The sequence below is a fragment of the Megalopta genalis genome, chromosome 3 (genome assembly GCF_051020955.1).
Source record: "Megalopta genalis isolate 19385.01 chromosome 3, iyMegGena1_principal, whole genome shotgun sequence".
Lineage (NCBI taxonomy): Eukaryota > Metazoa > Arthropoda > Insecta > Hymenoptera > Halictidae > Megalopta > Megalopta genalis.
This window is the reverse complement of record NC_135015.1, coordinates 28,818,310-28,843,175: the sequence shown is the minus strand read 5'-3', so window position 1 is coordinate 28,843,175 and position 24,866 is coordinate 28,818,310. Positions and strand designations below refer to the sequence as shown.

The window sequence follows — 24,866 nt, the reverse complement described above, 5'->3', positions numbered from 1 at the left end:
TATTTGACACGATTGTTCTAAACACTAGCAATTAATTTTTACAGATTCTATAAATTGTATCGATCGTCGAGTGCGCTCCTTCGAATAGTTTTGTAAAAGAAGTCGACAGAAAACAAAGGAACGATCTTTACAAGGTTTTCTTTCTGATCAGAGTTAAATTAAATCGTATCTTCAATTATTTACATTCGAAGTGTATCCTCACAGTTATAATTTTTATTCTCCTGTTTCTAAACAACAGAAATACTTGTTCAATGCTTCGGGAAATACACTTCAATTGCTTCTGATCAAACAGTTATTTCCATTTGCTCGAAGATGCTCGATTCTTATTAGAGTTCTCCTTTTCCTCCTGCGCGCAGATTTCTTCATCCAAAAGTAGTTCGAAATTGCCCAGGGCTTCCGGAAGCGGACACTTGTTCCACTTGACGCTGCAAATAAAACAATGTACTGAAAGACGGAAATTGAATCGGTGTTACATTTATCGATAAAATACCGGTATATTTTGTAGGTAGTTGTTCTACTAATTTTACAGGAACCGAATACTGCGAATACCGGTATGAAGTCGCCGCATTGACGTTATACCGATATAAATGTATGTATTTCGGTATAATACCAGTATGTTAGAATAGAAAAAAGAATCACAAGTTAGAAGGTACGAAAAACATGGTTTCAGGAATATAGAAATGAAATTATTAGTTTTTAAATGCACAAATAGTAAAAGGAAAATGCTCGACGAAAAATATTCATTTTATTCTGAATTCATTCCAATTACAAGTAACTGACTGATAAGTATAACGTTGTCATTATTTGTCATTATCCTGGCAACAGTACATAGAGATAGATAGGTAGATAGAGATAGAGATAGAGATAATAGAGGGAGAGGTAGAGATAGTAGAGATAGAGACAGTAGAGATAGAAACAGTAGAGATAGAGACAGTAGAGATAGAGGTAGTAGAGATAGATAGATAGATAGATAGATAGATAGATAGAGAGAGAGAGAGAGAGAGAGAGAGAGAGAGAGAGAGAGAGAGAGAGAGAGAGAGAGAGAGAGAGAGTAGAAATAAAGACAGTAGAGATAGAGACAATGGAGATAGAGACAGTAGAAATAGAAAAAAAACAGTAGAGATAGAGATAGTAGAAATAGAGGTAGTAGAGATAGAGAGAGAGAGAAAATAGAGAGAATAGAGAGAGAGAGAGAGAGAGTAGAGATAAAGACAGGAGAGAGAGAGAGAGAGAGAGAGAGAGAGAGAGAGAGAGAAAGAGAGAGAGAGAGAGAGAGAGAGAGAGAGAGAGAGAGTAGAGAGTAGAGATAAAGACAGTAGAGATAGAGACAATGGAGATAGAGACAGTAGAGATAGAGATATAGTAGAAATAAAGATAGAAATAAAGATACTAGAGATAAAGAGAGGGACCTTGTCCTCTAGGTAGATCGTCGTCTGTCATTCAATTCATTGTATGTATTTTAATTACATTCTGTTCAATATGGTTTCTATTATGTTTCATCCAATTATGTTTTAATTTTAGTTCTGATTCAATCTCTGAAGTTTATATTGTTCTCAGGAATACCGGCATTATACCGGTATATGCATACTTCAGTATTTTTACAAGTATGCAAGTCATTGCAAGGAACGTTTGCCTCGATGGTTCTGGAGTATATGCTAAGCGGTCAATCACAGTCCTCTTTTTTACCAAAAGACACCCCTGCCTTTCGCACTCCGTGGCCAGATACATAAAAAAAACTATCCTTGTTCTTTAAGGAAGCGGTACGACCTGAGGTCGCCTGTCGCACTTGAAGATTTCTAACTTTCTAAACACGTGTCAACGAATGCGTCCCATGAAGTATCCGCATAACTTCGAGATGCCGGACACTGGACACCATCTGGGGTTTGTCCGTCGAGAGGAACTCGACGCTACGCGAAACCGTGACCTTACCATAAATTGACCGAAAGCAAAATAGCATCAGGCTATCTGCCCTTGGTCCCTCTCAAAAATAAGCTGTCGTTAACAGTGGCCCATAAAAGTGTTCGTACACTTTCTAAGGTGTAATAAATTTTTTAAAACTCAACTAAACGACTTGAATTTTTTTTTTAGATGATAGAGGGACTAGTCTACTAGACAATGACTAAAATGCCTCTTTTAAATTTTGTTATTACCTGGGGTGACAACAAAAAATAAAAACCTCCTGATATCTATGAGAGGCATTTTTTAAATTTTCTTTATAGACTCAGATGTGAAAAAGTTAAAAAACGAGATTTTTATTTCTTTTTTTGTCATTCCAAGTGATGGCAAAATTTAAAAAAAGCATTTTGATTATCGTCTAGTAATCCCGCTATCATCTAAAAAAAAATTCAAGTTACTTAGTCCAACCTTAAACAAATTATTGCGTTTTAAACGATGTGCGAACACTTTTGTGGGCCACTGTATGTATGAAAATACCGGTATCGACCGTAAATACCGGCATTAAAACCGATTTACCTAATAACGGTTGCACCGCATAATATGGAAACAAATACCGGTATGATACCGATACCTCAAAATATTCCGGTATTCAATCCTTGCTGAAAGGTGTTAAACAAATAATTGATTGTAGAACTTACTCTGGAACGCCGTCCGGTGGCACAACGATCGATATTATATTGTCGATCAATTTGTACTTCAAGATCCTGTCGTTCACTGTCGTGGACGTCAGCGACGGGGAAGCGTTTACCTAGAATTTGCAATGAACAGTTGTTAAGAGTTTAAGAAACGATTCTTCTGGCGTAATTGTTTTACAAAATCTGTTCTCCCAGCGGAGTCAGATTTCACTATCTTTTCCTGTTTACACTTTCACGGCTGACACTTCATGACACCCTCCTTCCCACATGCACACGCACCCTCTGACGTAATTTGAAACTGACACGAATGGAGAGGTCCTTTACTAATGACACTCGGCGTTGGGGAAAATAGGGCCTCCCTTGTTGGGGAGCCAAGCCTGCCCCTAACGCTATATAGCCGTTCTTTATCACCCAAATATACATATGATAAATAATACCGCGCGTTTCTCGAGATTACGTACAGCCATTTGTTAGAGCAGCGGGAATGCAAAAGAGCTTGCTTCTTAGAAGTAGAAAAATAATTAAAGATAGGAATTATTCATAGAGGTTTTTTTAATCTTATATATTAATATATATATAATAATATTAATATATATAATAATATTAATATATATATATAATAATATTAATATATATATATATAATAATATATATAATATATATTAATATATATAAGATTAAAAAAACCTCTATGAGCCACGGTTTCAGCTCGTTGTCGATGATGATATCGTAACCATAGCACTCGAAACAGTGTCGATCATTCGCCATGACCGGGGCGACAGCTTTCAATGAGTGCACGATGCACCAGGTGATGTTGGCGAAGAGTTTTTCCGTGACTGCTTTTCCCCGAGTGCTTTCCAGGTACAATCTCAAATTGTGCACGCTCAGTTTGCCACCGTGCTTCGAGTTATACTCCTCCTAAAGGGCAAACAATTAAAGACTTCTATTACTTTACTATACGTAATCGTAAACCGTGTGGAAGCAGTAAAGCACTTTCCACGGGTCCTAGCCCGAAATAAATCGGTTTAGGCACACTTTGACGGTTTGTTTTAACACGTTGAATGCCACGAGGGTCACCGGTGACTGGCACTTAACTTGGCGGCGATGCCATGGGGGCCACCGGTGACCGGCGCGCCTATAAATTGTAATATATATATTATATATTATATTATTATAAATGTCAGTATCTAATATTTTGTATTATTACCATCGTCAATTCAAATTGTGATCCCCGTCGCAATTAACATGTTAAACATCGTTGTACACTGTAACTTATCTATTGCAGATAATATTTCAACATTATCTGTATTACATAAAAGAAAATTCATCGTGGCGGCACGGGCAATTTCTGTAAAACCGGCGTGGCATTCAACGTGTTAAAATCATTTGCTTTTCGCGACAGAAACCGTAGGACAAAGGGCTAGAGTGCAATGCGACGATAATATTCAGAGCCAATAGAAATCTTGAAAAATATGAAGCTCTATCGAAGCAGAACTCACGCCATGCTTTTGCACGGACACGTTCGTGAGGTGTATGTACATGTTGTCCAATTCTTGTATGCTAGTGTCATATTTGACAGTGCAAAATCGACAGAAGCCCAGCTTGAACAGATAGGCCTTCAGTGGACGAAAGGACGTGATGAGAACGTACAATCGTAGATCGAACTTCTTGCCACCGATTAAGAGGGGATTGTCGATGTATCTACAAATGTATGACAATAAATGTTCCATTTTAATTGTTCTTCAACAAGCAAACGATGCCCACCTAGATATAACATACGATTCCTTGGTCAAATTCGGATTGAACGGGTTCTTCGCTTCTCGGGACCACTTCTTCAGTTTGCTTAGCTTGTTGATCAGAAAGATCCCAGCTCCTTGAGACTTTCCACACGGTTTCATGATCCACGTGCTTTGGGGCGACTTCCGGTACTCTTCCACGAACATGTTGTAATCTGTGTAGATCAAGCTAATTTATTTAGATTCGAATATCGAGTAACCGCTGGTAAACGTAGCGCTTGCGTTTATAATAAATTATTCGGGCACAGTTAAAAGTTGATACTGTGCCTGCTGGTAGAACAAACGTGACAGGAATGAAGTCAAGGTAAAGATATTTGACTGGACCGTCTCCTCTTTCCGCCAGAGGGTTTCCCTCTCGTTCCAGCTCCTTTCGGTACCGTTTGATATTCTTCACGAGCAAGTCCTTCCGCGTGAGCTCGTAATGATTCGGGAAATGATTGATCATCCTAGGCCGGGGAATACAATACCGCGTAGTACTCGGTTAATGGCTATCAATATTTATTGCTATTTTCGACGGGAAATAACGCACTGTTTGTCGTCCATCCTGTATCCGATTTCTACGCTGAATATCGTCCTGCAAGACTGAGTGGCCGCCCTGTAGCAACAATAGCCAGTCAATATTTATTCGTCCGGTCCCATCGATCAAATTGACTCGTAATTTTTCTACTTTACCAATAAAAATTCCAGTCGTCCTCCGGCCCGACCTGCACCCATCCCCGTTTCTCGAAATTGTGCACGATTATCGACTTGTCGACGTCCGTGCAGAATGAGACCTTTCTGTCCGCTGCATTAGTTGATATCCTGCATTATTACTATTATTACTATTATTATTATTATTAGATTAGCGAGCTGAAGATTTTTATGCAAAATAAAAATGTTTCGCAAGAAATGTATGGAATAGAAAACGAATAGAAATTTCTTACCTTGACTAAGTCTTTAAATTATAAGACTTGATATACATTCGATTTTAACAAGTAGTACATAAAATATAAATATTCTTACTATACTGTTGATATTAATAATAATAATAAAGCTTAGATCTTTAATTAAAAGACGAAGGTAAAGGCCAATATTTATCTGCATAAACAAATAGTTAATTAAATTGTCAGTAATGAACAGCTATTTGCTATTTTAATCGTTCATAAACAATTGATCGGCGTTGAATGTTTAGAGAGTAAATATTCGTAAATTGTAGAATATTTAGAGAGAAAGAATATAAAATTATAGAATAAATAGTGATTGTAAATAATAGTAAATTGTAGAATATATAGAAAGAAAGATGATTGCTTATGATTCAATTTAGCAGTTTGTTGAAAGTTCGATTTAAATTAAAAATTTTTGTCGGAGCAAACTTTGGAATGAATTCTTTCAAGCTGTTTTCTATTTTACCTGCCGTAATTCGTGGATAAACTTAAATTCGCAGTACGTTTGCCTTCGGCGATAGTACCGGACGCCATGTGTTAGCACAAGTTGGATCGATTCGCCGTGGATACACGGATTTTTTGATATTTCGTACTTGGGAATGCGATTAGGATGAAAATGTGTGATCATTTTACGTTTAAGCGATAAATATTGGCCTTTACCTTCGTCTTTTATTTAGACATCTAAGCTATATTATTAATAATAATATTATAATATTAATATTATTTATAATATTAATATAATATTATATTATATATAATATTATATTAACAAGTAGTACATAAAATATAAATCTTCTTACTACTGTTGATATTAATTATTATTAATAATATTATTATTATTAATTATTATTAATAATATTATTATTATTAATTATTATTAATAATATTATTATTATTAATTATTATTATTAATTATTATTAATAATATTATTATTATTAATTATTATTAATAATATTATTATTATTAATTATTATTAATAATATTATTATTATTAATATTATAATATATAATATTATTAATAATAATTAATATCAACAGTAGTAAGAAGATTTATATTTTATGTACTACTTGTTAAAATCGAATGTATATCAAGTCTTATAATTTACAGACTTAGTCAAGGTAAGAAATTTCTATTCGTTTTCTATTCCCTACATTTCTTGCAAAACATTTTTATTTTGCATAAAAATCTTCAGCTCACTAATATACAGTCTAATAATAATAATAATAGTAATAATGTATATCGTATTCGAACGTTAAGAGTCTTAAAAACAATGAAAACAAATTTAATTTTACCTCCTTGCCATAACGATTACAGTGAAAACTTCTCGACGTAAACAAATTCTGCATGCTTTTCAAGAATTTCAAGAAAAAATTCATGTAAAATAGAACAGCGTTTGGTTGCACTGTAGGTTAGTTATCTTATTTATTTTTTGCTACTTTCCACTCGGTAACCGACAAATTTCAAGTGTGTTTACTTTGTCTTCGTTCTCTTTCTACGAATGTATTTCTTGGAAGCCGATATTCATTTGTCAGAAGCGCGCCAGCCTGTCGACCGGTAAGACCGCTCCGATCGTGCAGTGGTTCTACCAAAGAAAGAACGTATTTAGGTATTTTTTTTTTACGTGAAAACAATCCGTTTTCTATTATTATTTTATCTCTCACGCAGTCTCATTGTGTTGATACCTGACCGTAACGATGTTACAGTGACTGGTGTTCTCCAATAACGGCCGATGCTAACGTATATTTACACTTGAAGGAATTATGAAAGTTGACGTCTAATATTACGAGCACTTCTAATATTACAAGTAAGTAGTCAGCAGCTTTTACGCGCTGGTAAATTTTACCGCGAGTAATACTATGATTCGGATTAAAAAAGAGAGGGTTCCGTTTAATCTTCAATTCGAAGTTTGAACACACGTTTAAAAGTCATTTTATTCGAGTAGTCGTAGTAATTCGATTCAACGATAATTTGCGAACAACATTGTGGAGGTAGGACCGATGCACTGCGTCTTATCAAATCGTGTGCACAAACGAACAATCAGAGATCAGACAACGGGTACGCAAGTAGTGTTCCGGCCAGCCGGAAATTAACACGGCTCAAGAGTATCAAAGGCGTTACGAATAGAACAGAATGAATCACGATCGCACGTAGGAATTTGTGTCATGAATTTACAATTCGAAGTGCAGTCGTTCGTTAACGAACCGTTTATGAACAGACAGAATATATGGTATAGAAAGTGCCCGTTTAATTTTAACACCTTTCTGTCTGCTCTGTTTAGAAAGATGCTAAATACGTAGTTATTGCTTCCGTAGAGTTTCTTCTCTATTTTTGTATCACTTAATAATAATTATTTTTCGTGTTAATCGTTTCAAAAATTAATGAGACACGGTAGCTTGCAGAATGTATTCCAGTCCGATTTGTGGAAAAAGTGTCCCTCCGAGAGTAGCCAGAGGCAGAGGAATAGCTATCAGTTCTTTGTTACCTGACAAATGTCTCTGCCATAGGCCTCATTCCTCCGTGCTTTGCAACGTTTGCGGATATTTGACAACAGGCAGAGTACGCTACTTTTGTCCTGTTCATCCACAGGTTTGTTCCCTCCTTTCATAATCATCTTTTAACCGTGACATTGTTTTCTATATTTAATCTATTTATACTGATCGCTTTCTTTCCGTTTCCAGACAATTTTCTTGCTTGATATTGCGCAGTGTCCACAGTGCAGAACGTACGGATTTATGCTGACTGAATTTTAAAGCTATTCAAGAAACTAATGTATTCCAAATATTTAAGTATTAGATGCCTAGACTATGTATATTACTTTTTATTTGTGAATACTATATTTTATTTTTGTTATACACATATCCATTAATATGTATTTCTTTTTTCGTACATACATCAGTATTAAGCGAAGTTATCAAATGTAAGGATATTCAACGACTGATGCGCAAGATTAAATGATGTTTATTTTTTTTAAAATGTACAATTGAATTTATTATATTCTAAACCAAGTGGGTAAACCTGGCATTTGATTTGGTTCCACATATTTTTTGAATTCTTTCAGCAACTCTTCATGCTGCTCTTCATCGCTCTTTTCTTCTTGTGGCGGGAACAGATTTGGGAACGTGAATTTCTCACCCTGTTTCTGTGAGTATAAAGAATACATATGAATATATGCAATAACAGTCTGCTTAATTCTGATTAAACATGAACGGGATCAAATGTTCTGCCTACCAATGAAATATAAGCTACTTTATAGTCATCATCTTTAATTACACATCCATATTTTGGACATCTTTTTGTTTTTCCACTTGCAATTCTAGTTCTAACATCAGCTGGAAACACATTGTAGATCTTTTCTAAATAATTACGAACGTCGTACTTTGTCATCTCTATCGAACAGTGGAATGTGACAACAGATTCTGGTTGCTTTTTATAATCGATAAGTTTCATCCAAAAGTTTGGAAGGTAAATTCTAAGCTGTGGGTTACCAGCTTGGTACAAGGGGTACCTAAAAGACCAACACTATTTATAACAATGAATACGATACTAATATCTTACAGAATTCTTTTAATAACATTGTGAGAGAGAAAGTTACTTGTTTTCGTATTACAATAATCGTACGTACCACCGAGTGGACATTTTATAGTTTAATTAGAAAACTTTGATATTGTACAACACTCAATGATTCGTTTATTTTTAGTTTACGTATTTAGAATGTAATGAACAGCAGAACAAGGAGAGCTATAAATTTAAAAATACAGTGAACATAACCTCGCATACGACACAATTTAACGATGCCATCTGTGGCAGAAAGCTGAAACTGGTAGCCAATTTTGATTGTGGCGTCTCTTTTGGAGAAAAAATGAAGCTCCGTTCGATGTCGGTACAGCATCACTAGCGGTAAAACACTCGAATTGTTAGCCAAATTACCGATATTTGATTTTTACTAATAGTTTGAGCGTTCTGCGCTGCTAGTGTCAGGGTCGCTAAAAAACATTATATTAAAATCTAAATCAAGGGCATAGAACTGTTCAGGAGGAATGAACTGTTGTTCATTCACATCGACATTGTGTAAAAAAATCAAACGACAACGCTAAATGTATTTAATGAATGCAACTATGTGTATTTAGTGAAACAAAACTAAATGTATTTTAGTTTACGTTTTGCAATGTTGTTAATTGTTTCTGTATACCATATCGACACAGTAGGTTCTCCTGAACAATTCCGTACCCTTGGTTTAGTTATTTTTCCCTTAATTTTGTCATAATTCATGTTTTTTGATGATCTTGCATACTGCTTTAACTGTAAGCCAAATTACCGACATTCGAGTTTGGTTAACAGTTTGAAAGTTTTGTCGTTAGTGGCGCTGTACGAATATCGATCGTAGCTTCATGGAATTTCGGCTGAGATCTAAGTAATTAATAGAAAGTATAAAGTGTACAAATGAAAAAATCAAGACGAATACAATGACTTATAAATGAAGGTCGTTCAAGGTCACAACATATGAACTACATGACTGCAATAACCTTGACTGTTGAAATCTGTGATATACAATATTAAATATTGTAACGCCTATGTATGATTGCTATAGGCCAGATATGGTCTAAAGCTTATATAATTAAAAAAAAAAACATTTAACCCAGCTTTAAAGAACAATTGATTACGTTTTGCAATGTTAGCATTTGTTCTGTATACTATGCCACTATCTGTAGCCAAATTACCGACATTTGATTTTGGTTAACAGTTTGAGCGTTTCGCCGTTAGTGGCACTGTACGGATATATCGAGTGAAGCTTCATTTATTCTCCAACAGAGGCGCCACATATGCAAAATGCAGGGTCGCCGAAAAACATTAATTATGACAAAATTAGGGCACTCTGCCGATACGGGTAGAAAAAGAAGTGAAGAGGATCGTCTTAGGTGAAGGTGTTACGTCAAATTTTATTGTATTTTAACTCGTCTGGTTTCTGTTTCGTAATCCACAGGATTTGTACTATCGGCAGGGATGAAAAGGACTCGTTTCTCTCAAATCCAGTTCTTACTGATTTAATTGGTACTCATATACAATATTTTGATTTCTATTACTGGCCTTCGTCTTGCATATCAGACGACTTCGTGGAACCTACCTTATCGGACCTCAAATAAGGTGATTGATATTTAGACAGGAAGTTATATTTATTAATAATAAATATATTATTAATTAATTGATTAAATTTATTGATTAATAATAAATACTTATGTTCTTATGCATAAGAATTACACAGGCCACTCCTTCGAATCAGAAAATCAAAAAATTCAATACCTGTGTTTGCCAGACTATGATATAAGCATCAAGAAAGGAGATCAGGGAAGAAGATCAAGAGTGTATCAAGAGTCTATGACCCCAGGATATTACTTTAAGAGTACATAGTTGTTAAGCGTTTTGTAGATCGATGTAAAAAGGAACTCCGATGAAACTTCGTCTCCATCTACCTTACATCATGCTAAGGGAATGTTGGTTTTATCAATTTACCGTTGATTTCATCTGCTTTCCTTTGAGATCCCAGCAGCCAACCTACACGCAGTGCGACCCGAAATCGGTATTATCCTCGATCATTGAAATATTTTAAATCGAAGATCGTACCGAGCCAATGGTTGTGAAGTTAAAATTTGTTGAAGTTAAAAAATTTGTTTATCCTCGATCATTGAACTATTTTAAATCGAAGATCGTACCGAGCCAATGGTTGTGAAGTTAAAATTTGTCGAAGCGTGTCGATGAACTTCGCCTTATAAATTCGTTCACTCGGTCCTGCGTGCAACACAACGTCGTGTAAGAGGGACTCGTCGCTAGGGAGCTTGGGAGTGACTTCGGGAGGGGATGACGAATTAATCGTTCGCCTTCCAATAGTGAATGATGACATACGATTTATTGTACAGTAACAATCGTTCGTTTATATACACATCTACGAGTTCAGCGCCGGACTCTCCGCCTCCTATGTTTGGTCCGCTCCTACGCGAAGAGCTGTCTGACTACACGGAATCACAAGAATCCACACCGTTCCGCAAACTTCCGGCCCGCGCGCGAGCTTCCACGCGGCAACTCTCTTACTTCTAGAAACTAATCTATTGCGACAGCGGTACAAGAGTCTGTACAATATTTACACGCGGGGAACTCGGGCGCTCAATACGCTTGGTTCCCGCCGGAATCGATCCCTTTATTACACAAGTGGAGATAAAATATTGTCTCCTTAGACCTAAGTTCGGTACACAGTTCCGGGAACCGCTCCTCCGCCGACGAAAATTACAATCCAAGTTTCCCCGAAGCGGCGGCCGTTGGCCGCGTCGTTCCCGCGACCGTGCGCTAAATCATCGTCGCCGTTCGCTCCGAACCGTACAAATTTTTGTCGCGGCACGTTCGCGCGAATCGAATTCCGCCGAATAATAAGAGCGAGGGGAACGATCGCTGCGCTCGAATCGTGGTTGTCCATTACGAAACCTCGGGTTAGCGCGACCCTTTGTCCTCGGAAACATTCAGCAATCCGTTAAATACAGCGACGTTCGATCACAAAAATATGTAACATCCCGCGAAACAAAAGGAACCACAATCGGCTCTGCTCGTTTCTCCGCATTCAAGCGCGTTCCGCGACAAAAGACGGTCTTTTATTTCGCACACCCCGCGACACAAGAAACAATAGAAACACTCCGGCACCTCGTTTTCGCCGCGCGGGAACCCAAAGAGAAATCGAAGCGGATTCGCCGAGGCGTTCGCTCGCGCTGCCGTTCCCGAACGACTCCTCAATAATTTTACCTTTGCAGGTAACCCGACGGAATCCTCGACCCGGAAGCGTTCTAGAAAGGGAAAAGGTGCTTCGAAATGGTCGCAGAACGGTTCCTAGCTCGTCGGCCCAGGGGACTAACTGTCTGCCAGCAAGCCTGTCAGGTCGGAGGTCTGGATTCTGGTCTCGGAGGTTTCGTTCGGGGTGTCCGGGGAGTCTGGCGCGACTAGGGGTTCGGTCTGGTAGCTGTCGCCCCTGCGGCAGGGGTGCACGATCGTCTTGGAGCTGGTGCAGAGCTTCTCGACCTGCGTGCTCCTTCGCCAGGCCTTGCTCGACGTTCTCGGTGAGGAACTGCCGCCCGGACCGCGAAAGAGCAGCAGGTAGATCCGCCTCCATCCAGCAGTCGTCTTTCTCGGCTCATCCGATTTCTCTTTCCGCAGCTCGGCCCCGTCCTTCTTCTCTTCGTCGGCGGTTTTGTATAGTTGCTCGCTCGAGGACCGCTCCTCCGAGCCGGCGATGCCGCTCGAGTCCCTGTGCAGGAACCGGCAGATCCTCCCGAGGAACGTGCCCGACCCCGAGGAGGCCTCCTTCTTCCGGCCAGTCGACGCGATACTCTTCATCGTCTCGACGATCCGCTTCTTCAGCCGCGAGATGTCCATCGACTGGATCTTCCGCACGGACGAGCACTCCCTCGCCGTATCCTCCGTCGCGTTTGCAGCCTGGCTGACCGCCCTCGGCCGACTCGCCGGCGTGGACAGAATTTTGACGCGGTCGCCGCGCCGTTGCCTCAGAAAACGTATCACGAACACCTGCGAAATAACAGAGATCATGTAGCGATTGCTCGGCGATACGCTCGTAGAATCGTTGCAACGATCCCTTTCGAAGCTGTTGTCGTATTTTATTCTCTAATTTTTATTCATATTTTATTCTATTTTATTCCGAATCTTATTTATTTTTCTATTTATTCTTTTTTTATTCCTATTTTATTCCGAATGTACAGGGTGGCTGAAAAGTGTCTCGCATTCTGGAAATGGGAGGTTTCTGAGGTCGTTTGAAGTAACTTTTTTTCTGAGCGGATTGTTTTTTCGACAAGGAAACAGAGTTACTTCAGGCGATCCTAGGAATCTCCACTTTTCGGATTACGAGATATTTTTGGGACACCCTGTAGAGCTACAGTAAATTCTCCCTAATTGTCTCGCAGCTTGTAAACAAAAATGGACAACCAGGGAAGAGGAGGTACGATTCTACGAGCCTTGCGGCTCGTTTTTATATAAGGTGTCTCGAAATTATTGTTCAAGCGAGAATTCAGGGGTTCCTGAGGTCATTTGCAGCAACTTTTTCCTTTGCGAAAATGCAATCCGCGGGTTCGTTCACGAGTTATCAACGAAAAACACTGACCAATCGGAGCGCGAGTGCGGCCGGCGCTCTGCTCTTGCGGCCAATACCGCGTCGCGCTGGCCGTCCGACGCAGCGGCAGTGGCTGCGAGGGCGGGGCGTCAGCCGTACGCGATCTCTCTTTAGTTACCGTTTTTCTTTAATAACTCGTAAACGAAGCCGCGGATTGAATTTTCGCAAAGGAAAAAGTTGCTTCAAATGACCTCAGGAACCCCCCATTTTCCGCTTGTACAATAATCTTGGGACATCCTTTATAAAAAAAATCCTCTATAAATCTGAATAATTTTGGAACACCCGGAAATTGTTGATAATCGACAACTATAAAAACTATAGCTTCGAAAAATGATATCCACTGTTCCCTAGTTGTCCAGCTATTTACAGCATTGCTCTCGTAATTCATAAAATGAAAAATCGTTGTTCACTCGGTGAATTTGATCCTGAAACGCTACGGACATTAACAGATTGGCTCTGGATCGAATTTCACAAATGTTCGTCGATCTTTCGTCGAGGATTGAAGAAAGAAGCGGAACCTTTTCAGCCGTCGTTAAAACGAAAATGAATTCACTTTACTCGCCGAGTCGCGCGCTACTTCTCGCAACGTTCTCACGTTTTCCCGCGGGCCCGGCGCGGAAGAAAAGCCTTTATGGTTACGTTGTCGCAGTGGAAAGCTCTCACGGGATACGATTTATAATATAATTCGTCGCAGGCTCGTGTTACCGTCGCCGCCGCTCTAATCCTATCTCCGGATGAATTTCCTGCTGCTTTGGCGGCGTCGCAGATCGGAAGTTGGCCAAGTTGCGTGGAATCGAATGTACAATATATTTCCCGCGACACCTTCCTGCGTTTAATTGCCGTTCCGTAATGTTCCCGCGCTTCGCCGGACATATTTAAGCCCACCACGCTATCTCGCGTCTATAATCATTGAATTATGGACACCGGTGTCCATCCGCGACGTCCCGGCTTGGTTGAAAAATAGAAGAACTGGGCCGGTCTTCGTGTGGAACAATTGTTTGCACGGCGAACTATATATTCGTACAGGAAACCCTTTGTGATACCATTTTGTTCATCGTTACAATGATTAGAACTTTTTCGGTTCTATTGTTTATCACGCGATTATCCGAATGCTTAAATATTCAGGACAAGAGAACCGAATTTTATTCTGAGACGAAAACATAGAATAATATTTGTACTTAACATATTAGCTGCCAAATTTCTGTTTTTGAATTTTTGACGGGAAAAGTTATGTACATATTTGCACAGAAAGTTGTGTAACAATATTATATATAATAATAATATTATAACATTATATTATATTAATAATATTATGTAACAATATTATATATAATAATAATATTATAACATTATATTATATTAATAATATTATGTAATAATATTATATTGTATTAATAATATTATATATATTATATTCAAATTATGTTTCATTGCTAAAATATCTTATATTTCTTAAAAAGTCTCAAATAGGGATTGTGTGAAGAATAAATTAAAGCCAAATTAAAAATATCATGCTTTAAATATGATAATTTTGTTGCGTTCAACTTACAGATGATTTCAAAATTTGTTCACTACTTGATAAGAAATGAAACACAAAATACGCAAAGCCTGCTATAAACAATATTGACTGATATGTATAAAATGACATTAAACTGTCAAACGAATCTGATATATTTTTCGCGCCAAGTTAATGGTATTTATAACAGTTAATAGGTTACTGTCAGAATCTCCAACACGAGTCAGACTCCTCATAGTACGGCAAGGGTCTGACCATTTTTCAGGAAAACGGGCGCCGGGTCCATTTGGATCCAGAATTACAAAAATTCCACTTAAATTCTAATTTTATAGCAGTCTTACGTACATAATTGTTAACTATTAATATTGAAACTAATGAAAGGATTAACTTTTATCTCAACAAAGATAATAATAATAATAATAATATACACACAAATGAAAATTAATCGTAAAGATTCGAATGGATCTAGCCAAGGCTGCCATAAATGCTCAAAAATGTCCGCCGTCCAAAGGTTAACGAACCGAAACTAATGCGTCAACGTTCCGAAATTCTTTCGATCTATCCACCGTTTTACATTGCAGCTGTATTTTTTTAAATACTCGCATAAAATCTGCAGGTTCGATCGTCACCGAACTACGAATCTTCACGCACACTGCCATGTTTATATTTAATTCCTTGGAAACCAAAGCGACGAACTATGTAATTTCTTCCATTGGCTAAAAGTCGCAGGCTGATGGTTGTATATCGTGTCGCGCGCGTTTTTTTTTCCGGGCCCGCGGACAAAAATGTGCACGGGCGAAAATCGAATTGGCCGATCCGTCGAACGTTACGCGAGCGTTCCGAGGGACCCGCGCGGGAAACAGAAAGTCCGGTAATAAAATCGCGCTCGCGACAATTGCGTTCGCGGCGGAACCGTGGACGGCCCGGCGGCCCTTTGCGCGTTCGCGCAACTTTTTAATTGACAAGACACGTAATTGGTTTTACACGGATGTCCGACGCGTCCACGGCGCGTCCCCCGCGGCGGGAAGGTGCTTTTAACTTGTAACGCATGGATCACCGGCGAGAGCTATTCCCTGTTCGCGTGGAATCTCCGCTGTACCGAGGATTGTTCGAACGTTTTTCGAGTATCGGATAGAGAAACGCGTCGTTTTTACTTACTGAAATCAGCAGCAGAAGAAGGACGACCAACGCCGCGATGTACCAGTAATCGGTCAGCCATCTCTGGAAGTTCGCTAGACTGGCATCCGACAGCAGCAGCCGCCTCAGCGTTGCCAATGGTCCACTTGGGTCCACCTGCAAACAAAATTTCGTCTTGAACCCTTGCATCCGAGTGGCGACTTTGCGCTATTAAAGATTGCTATAAATATATATAAATAATATAATATATATATATAATATATATATAATAATATAATAATATAATTATATTATATATTATAATATTATATAATATATAATATATATAATTATATTATATATTATAATATTTATAATAATATAATAATGATAATATAATAAATATAAATAAATATCCAAATAATTTCGACAGTGCCGAATATGATTATTAGACTGCGGATATTTATGCAAATGCGTATGTTTATAGCAGAGAGATAAATTATGGGGGTTGGGCAGAAATTTGTTTATTATTTTTATTCCATAAATATCACTTCTTTTCTGCATGTTTTGCATATTGTATATGCTTTGCATATTGCATACTTTTTGCATTGATTTATTTGTACAGGGTATCCCAAAATTATGGCATTTCCGGGAAATGAGAAGTTCCTGACGTGATTTGAAGTAACTTTTTCCTTAGCGAAAATTCAATCCGCGGCTTCGTTTGCGAGTTATTAACGAAAAACACTGACCAATGAGAGACGAGCTCGCCTGGCGCTAGGCTAGGCGCTAGGCGGCCAAGCCAATGAGCGGAACTGGGCGGAACTGGTTCTCTCTGGGTCTCTCATTGGTCAGTGTTTTTCGTTAATAATTCGTAAACGACGCCTCGGAGAACATTTTCGTAAAGGAAAAAGTTGCTTCAAATGTCTTCAGGAATCGCCCTTTATAGATTGCGAGACATTTTTCAGTCACGAGTCTGCCAAAAATTGCTCCACTGAATTGCTCAACTAAGATTTTCACGCATCGCAGACGTCTAAGCGGCCGTTCATTTTTCTGCCTTTTTTACCGTTTTATAAAATAAATAAAAATATAGTTTTCGCCCGCTAGAAATCAAACGCAAATTAAACATCGCCGTCGCGCGCGTTAAATCGAATTGTGATACGAGAATCGCCACTCGAGTCGCCGCAACAAAACAAGTGGTGAGCGAGAGTCACCGTTCGAGCGAAAAGGGTTAACGCTTTGCGCTCGAAGCTATTTTCATTCGAAATGTAAAACTTGTTTCCAGACCCGTGGTATTTTCATTTCGCGTGATTTATTATCGGCGCGTACAATATTTGCAGTTCTTTTAAATGTTATCAGTGGACCGCGGATGTTTATGCAAAATTTATGTGCCGAAATATGCAAAATACATGTAAAATTAAAATGCAGAATATATTCAGGGATATGAAATATTTATGCAAAAAATATGAAACCAATATGCAAATTGTTTTATTATCTGCACTATTTACTACTGCATGCTACTACCACTACTGTTACTGCTGTACTTGCTGCTATTTACCGTTTAATATTTACGATTATTTTTACTAGATTCTGGTCTGTCAATTCGTTTCTCTTATCGTGTAAAATTAATTTTATTTTCTTTCAACGTCACAGGATGTGATGGAAGCATACTTATATTTTTATAATTATTTTTACTATATTCTGGTCTGTCAATTCATTTCTCTTATCGTGTAAAATTAATTTTCTTTTCTTTCAACGTCACAGGATGTGATAGAAGCATACTTATATTTTTACAATTATTTTTACTAGATTCTGGTCTATCAATTTGTTCCTTTTATCATATAAAATTAATTTAATATTAAGCTTACGGTCAGTATTTTTCGTTAATAACTCGTGAACGAAGCCGCGGATTCCATTTTCGCTAAGGAAAAAGTTGCTTCAAATCACTTCAGGAACCTCTCATTTCTCGCTCGTACAATAATTTCGGGACACCCCGTACAAAATATAACAGAGACTAAAATTTAAGAAATTGTTTTCCGCGAAATGTAGAGAAATATTAAATATTACAATGTATAAAAGTTTTATGCATGAATTTGTACGTGCAATCGTTAGAGCGCGGACCTTTATGCAAAATAGAAATTTTTAAAGCCGACTGTACGAGACAGAAATTGAATTAAGATAAATTGTTCCTTTTAATAATTTTGGCAAGTTGAAAGTAGCGTAATATAATGATTCAATTCTTCTTAGGTCTCTGAAATCTTCCATTTCAATCACCGATTTTCGCCACAAAAGCATAAAATCCGCAGTCTAATAATTATTCTAAGTTAGGTCTAAGCAATTCGACGAAACCTGTCGCGAAACTTCTCGCGTTGCTCTTCTTCTCGTAAAATTGTTCTTGCAAAAAAGGGATAGACATTTTGCAGAGTACAAGGAATGAATGGTTTGCGGATTGATCGCGTTCAAGTCGGCCAAATTTTCTCTTAGATCTCGGTAATTTATATGTATGTCGAAAATTTTATCGAAATCAGTTGAGTTCTGACAAATATATGAAATATATTTTATATGATATTATATATTAGAAATATATTTATATTATATATTAAGTATATATTTATATTATATACTAAGTATATATTTATATTACATATTAAATATATTTTTATGTTATATATTAAAAATATATTTATATTATATATTAAATATATATTTATATTATATATTAAGTACATATTTATATTACATATTAAATATATTTTTATATTATATATTAAAAATATATTTATATTATACATTAAATATATATTTATATTATATATAAAAATATATTTATATTATATATTAAGTATATATTTATATTACATATTAAATATATTTTTATATTATATATTAAAAATATATTTATATTATACATTAAATATATATTTATATTATATATAAAAATATATTTATATTATATATTAAGTATATATTTATATTACATATTAAATATATTTTTATATTATATATTAAAAATATATTTATATTATACATTAAATATATATTTATATTATATATAAAAATATATTTATATTATATATTAAGTATATATTTATATTACATATTAAATATATTTTTATATTATATATTAAAAATATATTTATATTATATATTAAATATGAGTTATAACAAATTAATAATGGCAAAACTCGCACTTTACCACGATCTTGACCAAAAACCGGAAGAAATCTGCAGTTTTTCAAATCTTTCACCGCCAGTAGCTCGACTCTGGATTAATCGATTTCGATCGAATTTTCAGCTCGCATATAAACTTACCAAGATCTTCGAGAGGCATTTTAAAAATTTGTGTTACAAGCACAGACGAGAAAGTTAAAAAAGCCTCAGTTCTTTTTATCTTATTCGCCATTCCAAGCAACGGCAAAACCTAAAAATAGCGAGAAAGGGTCAGACATTTTGCAGAATACAAAGAATGAATGGTTCGCGAATTGATCGCGTTCAAGTCGGCCGTGATTCGGTCTGTCAAGGACGCCGGGACCAGCGGGACGGATAGAATATCTTACCTCTCGACATCTTTGGAAGACGTCGCAATAGCCATTGTAGTCGTTGCACGGCGTGCCTGGCTTCGACAGCATGTCAGGAACATCGTAGGGCGCCGAGTTCCATGCGAACGACGACCTGCAAAGGGAACGGGTCTCCTGTGACGTCTGGCTTATCTGATCTGCGCCCCTATGTTTGACTGTTCCGCGGCAGCCGTCTGTCACACTCCCATCGTTCTACGAAATCTCGATCGATTTTTAACCGAGACACGAGACCTAGACGTTCAACCGTCGTCCGTACGTTGCCATTAATATTTGCGCCCAAGGAATTATCAACAACGTCCTTCGAGACCCCGCGAAGGATATCACGAAATTCGCGGCCTAGCTGTTGCGGAATAGAAATGCACAGCTCTCGCGAAGTGGCTTGACAATGTACAGAGTGTCCCAAAAATGTCTCGCAATCCGAAAGTGGCGGGTTCCTCAGGTCGTTTGAAGCAACTTTTTCCTTTACAAAAATTTTCTCCGAGGCACCGTTAACGAGTTATTAACGAAAAACAGTGACCAATGAGAGGCGAGCTCGGCTGGCGCGAGGCGACCGAGCCAATGAGCGGAGCTGGGCTTCGTGCGCTGGTTGGCTGGGCCGCCTCGGGTCAGCCGTACTCGATTCTTATTGGTCATTGTTTTTCGTTAATAACTCGTTAACGGTGTCTCGGAGAAAATTTTTGTAAAGGAAGAAGCTGCTTCGAATGATCCGAGGAACCCGCCATTTCCGGATTGCGAGACATTTTTGGGACACCCTGTATATCTCGCACAACGCGATTCCACTGTATTTGTTATTCTTTCATGTTTTTTTTGATATTATAAAAATGATCTTGGAACGTGGTGTAACAATTTTAATGGTGCCCCAGAGTCACCACTCGAATGCAAAGGGTTAACAATTCTTTATACCTAAGCTTTGATATTATAAAAATGATCTTGGAACGTGGTGTAACAATTTTAATGGTGCCCCAGAGTCACCACTCGAGTGCAAAGGGTTAACAATTCTTTATACCTAAGCTTTGATATTATAAAAATAATCTTGGAACGTGGTGTAACAATTTTAATGGTGCCCCAGAGTCACCACTCGAGTGCAAAGGGTTAACAATTCTTTATACCTAAGCTTTGATATTATAAAAATGATCTTGGAACGTGGTGTAACAATTTTAATGGTGCCCCAGAGTCACCACTCGAGTGCAAAGGGTTAACAATTCTTTATACCTAAGCTTTGATATTATAAAAATGATCTTGGAACGTGGTGTAACAATTTTAATGGTGCCCCAGAGTCACCACTCGAGTGCAAAGGGATAACAATTCTTTATACCTAAGCTTTGATACTATAAAAATGATCTTGGAACGTGGTGTAACAATTTTAATGGTGCCCCAGAGTCACCACTCGAGTGCAAAGGGTTAACAATTCTTTATACCTAAGCTTTGATATTATAAAAATGATCTTGGAACGTGGTGTAACAATTTTAATGGTGCCCCAGAGTCACCACTCGAGTGCAAAGGGATAACAATTCTTTATACCTAAGCTTTGATACTATAAAAATGATCTTGGAACGTGGTGTAACAATTTTAATGGTGCCCCAGAGTCACCACTCGAGTGCAAAGGGTTAACAATTCTTTATACCTAAGCTTTGATACTATAAAAATGATCTTGGAACGTGGTGTAACAATTTTAATGGTGCCCCAGAGTCACCACTCGAGTGCAAAGGGTTAACAATTCTTTATACCTAAGCTTTGATACTATAAAAATGATCTTGGAACGTGGTGTAACAATTTTAATGGTGCCCCAGAGTCACCACTCGACTGCAAAGGGTTAACAATTCTTTATACCTAAGCTTTGATATTATAAAAATGATCTTGGAACGTGGTGTAACAATTTTAATGGCGCCCCAGAGTCACCACTCGAGTGCAAAGGGTTAACAATTCTTTATACCTAAGCTCTGATATTATAAAAATAATCTTGGCACATGGTGTACCAATTTTAATGGTGCCCCAGAGTCACCACTCGAGTGCAAAGGGTTAACAATTCTTTATACCTAAGCTCTGATACTATAAAAATAATCTTGGCACATGGTGTAACAATTTTAGTGGTGCCTCAGAGTCGCCACTCGAGTGCAAAGGGTTAAAAACGAACGGTTTCCGGCTGGAAACGGAGTGAACGCGGAGCGTGCAAGGTCGAGGGTCTGCGGCTCGCCGTGGCGAAAGTCATGCCCGAGTAGTATAGCATAGTGACTCGGCAAAGTAGCCGGCGATGTAATCGATCAAACGTGTTCGCGCGGTTATCGCTTTGGGGTCTAATTTCTTCGTGCACCCGTGTTCCGGGAGACACGCCGCGCCGCGCCGCGCCGTGTCCCGCCATTCCGCAGGGTACGGCCGTAGAAACTATTCCCGGAGCGAAACGACTGACGCAGACACTCGCCCCGACGGAAACCGCGTGTATATACAAACGATCGTCGTCTCTCTCACAGGCACGGTTGATCCTCTCCCGGCAATTTACAGCAGAGTTCGCAGCTCTTGGTCGGAGGATCCTCAGGACCGGCGATGCACTGACAGGATTCCAAGCCATAAGCCAGGCAAATGCTGCCGGTGCATTCCTGGAAGCAATGCAAGAGCCCGATAAAGTGTCAGCCTACATGCATAAACCTCTAAATACGAGGTAATTTCCGGGAGGGGGGGGGGGGGAGGGCACCGCCGAAGATAGATAAACCCGAGGACTCCAGCGTTACGCTCGCGCGAGCCGCGTCTGAACGCAGCCTCCGCTCCGTTCGCGCGGCTGAAACACAGCGGCGGAGATCGGCCGCGACGCCTCGCGAAAGTATGGTAATGTTTCTGTAATTGACGCTAAGATTGTGAGCAGGAATGGAGAATTTTGGAAGAGGAGATATTAAGAGGAGATTATTCGAGCCTCGCGGTTAGCTTTTGTAGTTACGAATTGTCAAGAACTAGTGGTAAGAACCGGACATTTGATGAACGCGGAATTATGAAGTTGTCAAAAAGATGGTAAAAGGACGTCGAAAAGAATGGAAAATATTTGACAGACAAGTTAATTGACCGATTATAGTTTATTTCTTGTATAGAGAAAAATGAACGGAATGGAAAATATTTGACCCACTAAAGTTCATTTTTTGTATAGAGAAAAAAGAAACAGAATGGGAAATATTTGACCGATTAGAGTTCATTTCTTGTATAGAAAAGAATGAACAGAATGGGAAATATTTGACAGACTAAAGTTCATTTCTTGTATAGAGAAAAAAGAAACAGAATGGAAAATATTTGACCGATTAGAGTTCATTTCTTGTATAGAAAAGAATGAACAGAATGGAAAATATTTGACCGATTAGAGTTCATTTCTCGTGTAGAGAAAAATGAACAGAATGGAAAATATTTGTCCGATTAAAGTTCATTTCTTGTACAGAACAAAATGAACAAAATGGAAAATACTTGACCGATTAAAGTTCATTTCTTGTACAGAACAAAATGAACAAAATGGAAAATATTTGACCGATAAAAGTTCATTTCTTATACAGAAAAAATTGAACAGAATGGAAAATACTTGACCGATGAAAGTTCAATTCTTGTATAGAAAGAATTGAGTTCGATTTCACATCGAAATACCGAAATTACTTTCCTGCCAGCCGTATAATTTTCGAAATTATGCCGCCTGTTTGCCAGCACGCCGCTGCAACAAGGTACCCGCATATCGTCCAACGATGTGTACACATTCGCCTCGGCACCCCGCCCCCCCCCCTCCTACGCCGCTGACAGCGCGCGTCCCAATTCTCCCAGCGCCGTTTGCGCTCTTTATTGTCCCGGCGAACGGAAACGCGGCCCGGTGAAAAAAGGATCCCGGTCGCAGGATATGAACGCGTTCGCGTGCCGAGCCGCGCGGAACGCCGGCGGAACGGACTGCGCTTCTGCCGTTATCCGACACTTTGCTGGAATACGTTATGCAACTTTTACTGCCATTTGTCACCGGCAACTCCGCGACGCGCCGCTTTATCGGTTTTACGGTGTAACTAACAGAAAGGACTGTGCACGCGCCGGTCTATATATTTCTCGGAGATTTATTCGATCCCGCGGTGGCCGACGAAATGTCCTGCCAAATTCCAAGCACCAGCGTTTCGGACTTATTGGAATGTTTCTTTCGTATCTGCGAGCGATCTCGGGAGGAATCGGCGACTGTTCCAAGCGGGGACGTACCAAGGAAGGTACGGTTTTGATACTAGTATTATTGCAGCGAAGTATTATACAGATTGTCGCATAATTATGTTATCGCCCTGAAAGGGATGATTCCTGAGGTAATTTGGAGCAACTTTTTCCTTTAAAAAAATTCTCTCCGAGGCACCGTTAACGAGTTATTAATGAAAGAACAGCGACCAATGAGAGGCGAGCTCGGGTGGCGCTGAGCGACCGAGCCAATGGGCGGAACGGGGCTTCACGCGCCCGTTGACTGTAACGCCTCGCGCCAGCCGAGCGCGCCTCTCATTGGCGAGTGTTTTTCGTTAATAACTCGTAAACGAAGCCGCGGATTGCATTTTCGCAAAGGAAAAAGTTGCTTCAAATGACCTCAGGAATCATCCCTTTCCAGGTGTTAATATAATTATGGGGCACTCTGTATAATGCAGTTTCCATTTTAAATCTCTGGTTCCAACGAATCGTTCTAGAGTTACTTTTCTATGCTACGTCTTCATTCAACACCATTGTCGAAAAAATTCTCATGATTCGTCTCATTCCAAATCATCTCATCTTGCTTCAACAACCATCAAAAGCGTTTCCTAATGTTTAATTTTAATAAATTATAACCACATAATATATATGAATTCGTTAAATTACTTATTCCGTTGAATTTATACCGAACAAAATGTTTCGTCTGCACGTTCCGATCGCAATGCTGTCCCTATTACGAGAGGACAATTTTTTCGTCGTGACACGATTTTCCTGTAACACGGAGTTCGCGGAACGCGTAACCGGCAAGCAATCGGCGGCGGAAGCCCGAGCAGCAGCGATCGGGTCGAATAAAAATCTAATTATCTCGGCCAAGATTGTTTCCCGGATTTTATTGGCGCTGTTAATGGGTTCGGATGGCCCGGCTGGTTCCGCAACGGTCGGACAGCATTGTATCGCATCGATTCCGCGTCGTCCAATTATCGAAGAATTAGGCCCGTATCGCGGCCGGGGCGAGCCTCACA

The 24,866-nt window shown here is 38.7% G+C and overlaps 3 protein-coding genes and 1 long non-coding RNA gene across 6 annotated transcripts in view; 1 reads left to right on the top strand and 3 right to left on the bottom strand.

The window, feature by feature from the left end:
* Window positions 1–191: 191 nt before the first annotated feature.
* Window positions 192–7,134, bottom strand: TTLL1B (Tubulin tyrosine ligase-like 1B). 3 transcript variants are annotated; one of them, XM_033473749.2, is made up of 10 exons: window positions 6,995–7,134; window positions 6,605–6,894; window positions 5,060–5,199; window positions 4,917–4,982; window positions 4,655–4,833; window positions 4,356–4,542; window positions 4,091–4,292; window positions 3,279–3,509; window positions 2,595–2,704; window positions 192–425 (listed from the first exon to the last, which is right to left on the bottom strand). In XM_033473749.2, the coding sequence occupies exons 4-10, from the start codon at window positions 4,928–4,930 to the stop codon at window positions 293–295; spliced, it is 1,056 nt and encodes a 351-aa protein (XP_033329640.1). In that variant the 5' UTR covers window positions 4,931–4,982; window positions 5,060–5,199; window positions 6,605–6,894; window positions 6,995–7,134; the 3' UTR covers window positions 192–292. The 3 variants fall into 3 exon arrangements, with proteins under 3 accessions (XP_033329640.1, XP_033329639.1, XP_076376634.1); XM_033473748.2 differs by having other exon boundaries at window positions 5,060–5,188; XM_076520519.1 differs by lacking the exons at window positions 6,605–6,894; window positions 6,995–7,134 and adding an exon at window positions 5,777–6,017 and having other exon boundaries at window positions 5,060–5,188.
* On the top strand, window positions 6,383–7,116 carry LOC143259196 (uncharacterized). Its single transcript, XR_013033038.1, has 3 exons — window positions 6,383–6,720; window positions 6,827–6,918; window positions 7,016–7,116. It is a non-coding gene; the product is annotated as an uncharacterized LOC143259196 (long non-coding RNA).
* Window positions 7,135–8,254: 1,120 nt separating the features above from the next.
* Window positions 8,255–9,103, bottom strand: mRpL23 (mitochondrial ribosomal protein L23). The gene is made up of 3 exons (XM_033473751.2): window positions 8,935–9,103; window positions 8,541–8,817; window positions 8,255–8,451 (listed from the first exon to the last, which is right to left on the bottom strand). The coding sequence occupies exons 1-3, from the start codon at window positions 8,946–8,948 to the stop codon at window positions 8,302–8,304; spliced, it is 441 nt and encodes a 146-aa protein (XP_033329642.2). The 5' UTR covers window positions 8,949–9,103; the 3' UTR covers window positions 8,255–8,301.
* Window positions 9,104–11,192: 2,089 nt separating this feature from the next.
* LOC117222094 (disintegrin and metalloproteinase domain-containing protein 10) overlaps window positions 11,193–24,866 on the bottom strand; it is a 438,103-nt gene continuing 424,429 nt past the window's right edge. Inside the window, exons 14-17 of the mRNA XM_033473591.2 lie at window positions 22,144–22,271; window positions 19,657–19,771; window positions 16,145–16,279; window positions 11,193–12,872 (exon numbers count right to left, since the gene is read on the bottom strand). Of these exons, the coding sequence (XP_033329482.2) occupies window positions 12,201–12,872; window positions 16,145–16,279; window positions 19,657–19,771; window positions 22,144–22,271 (1,050 nt within the window). The 3' untranslated portion in view covers window positions 11,193–12,200. The remainder of the gene's footprint in view (window positions 12,873–16,144; window positions 16,280–19,656; window positions 19,772–22,143; window positions 22,272–24,866) is intronic.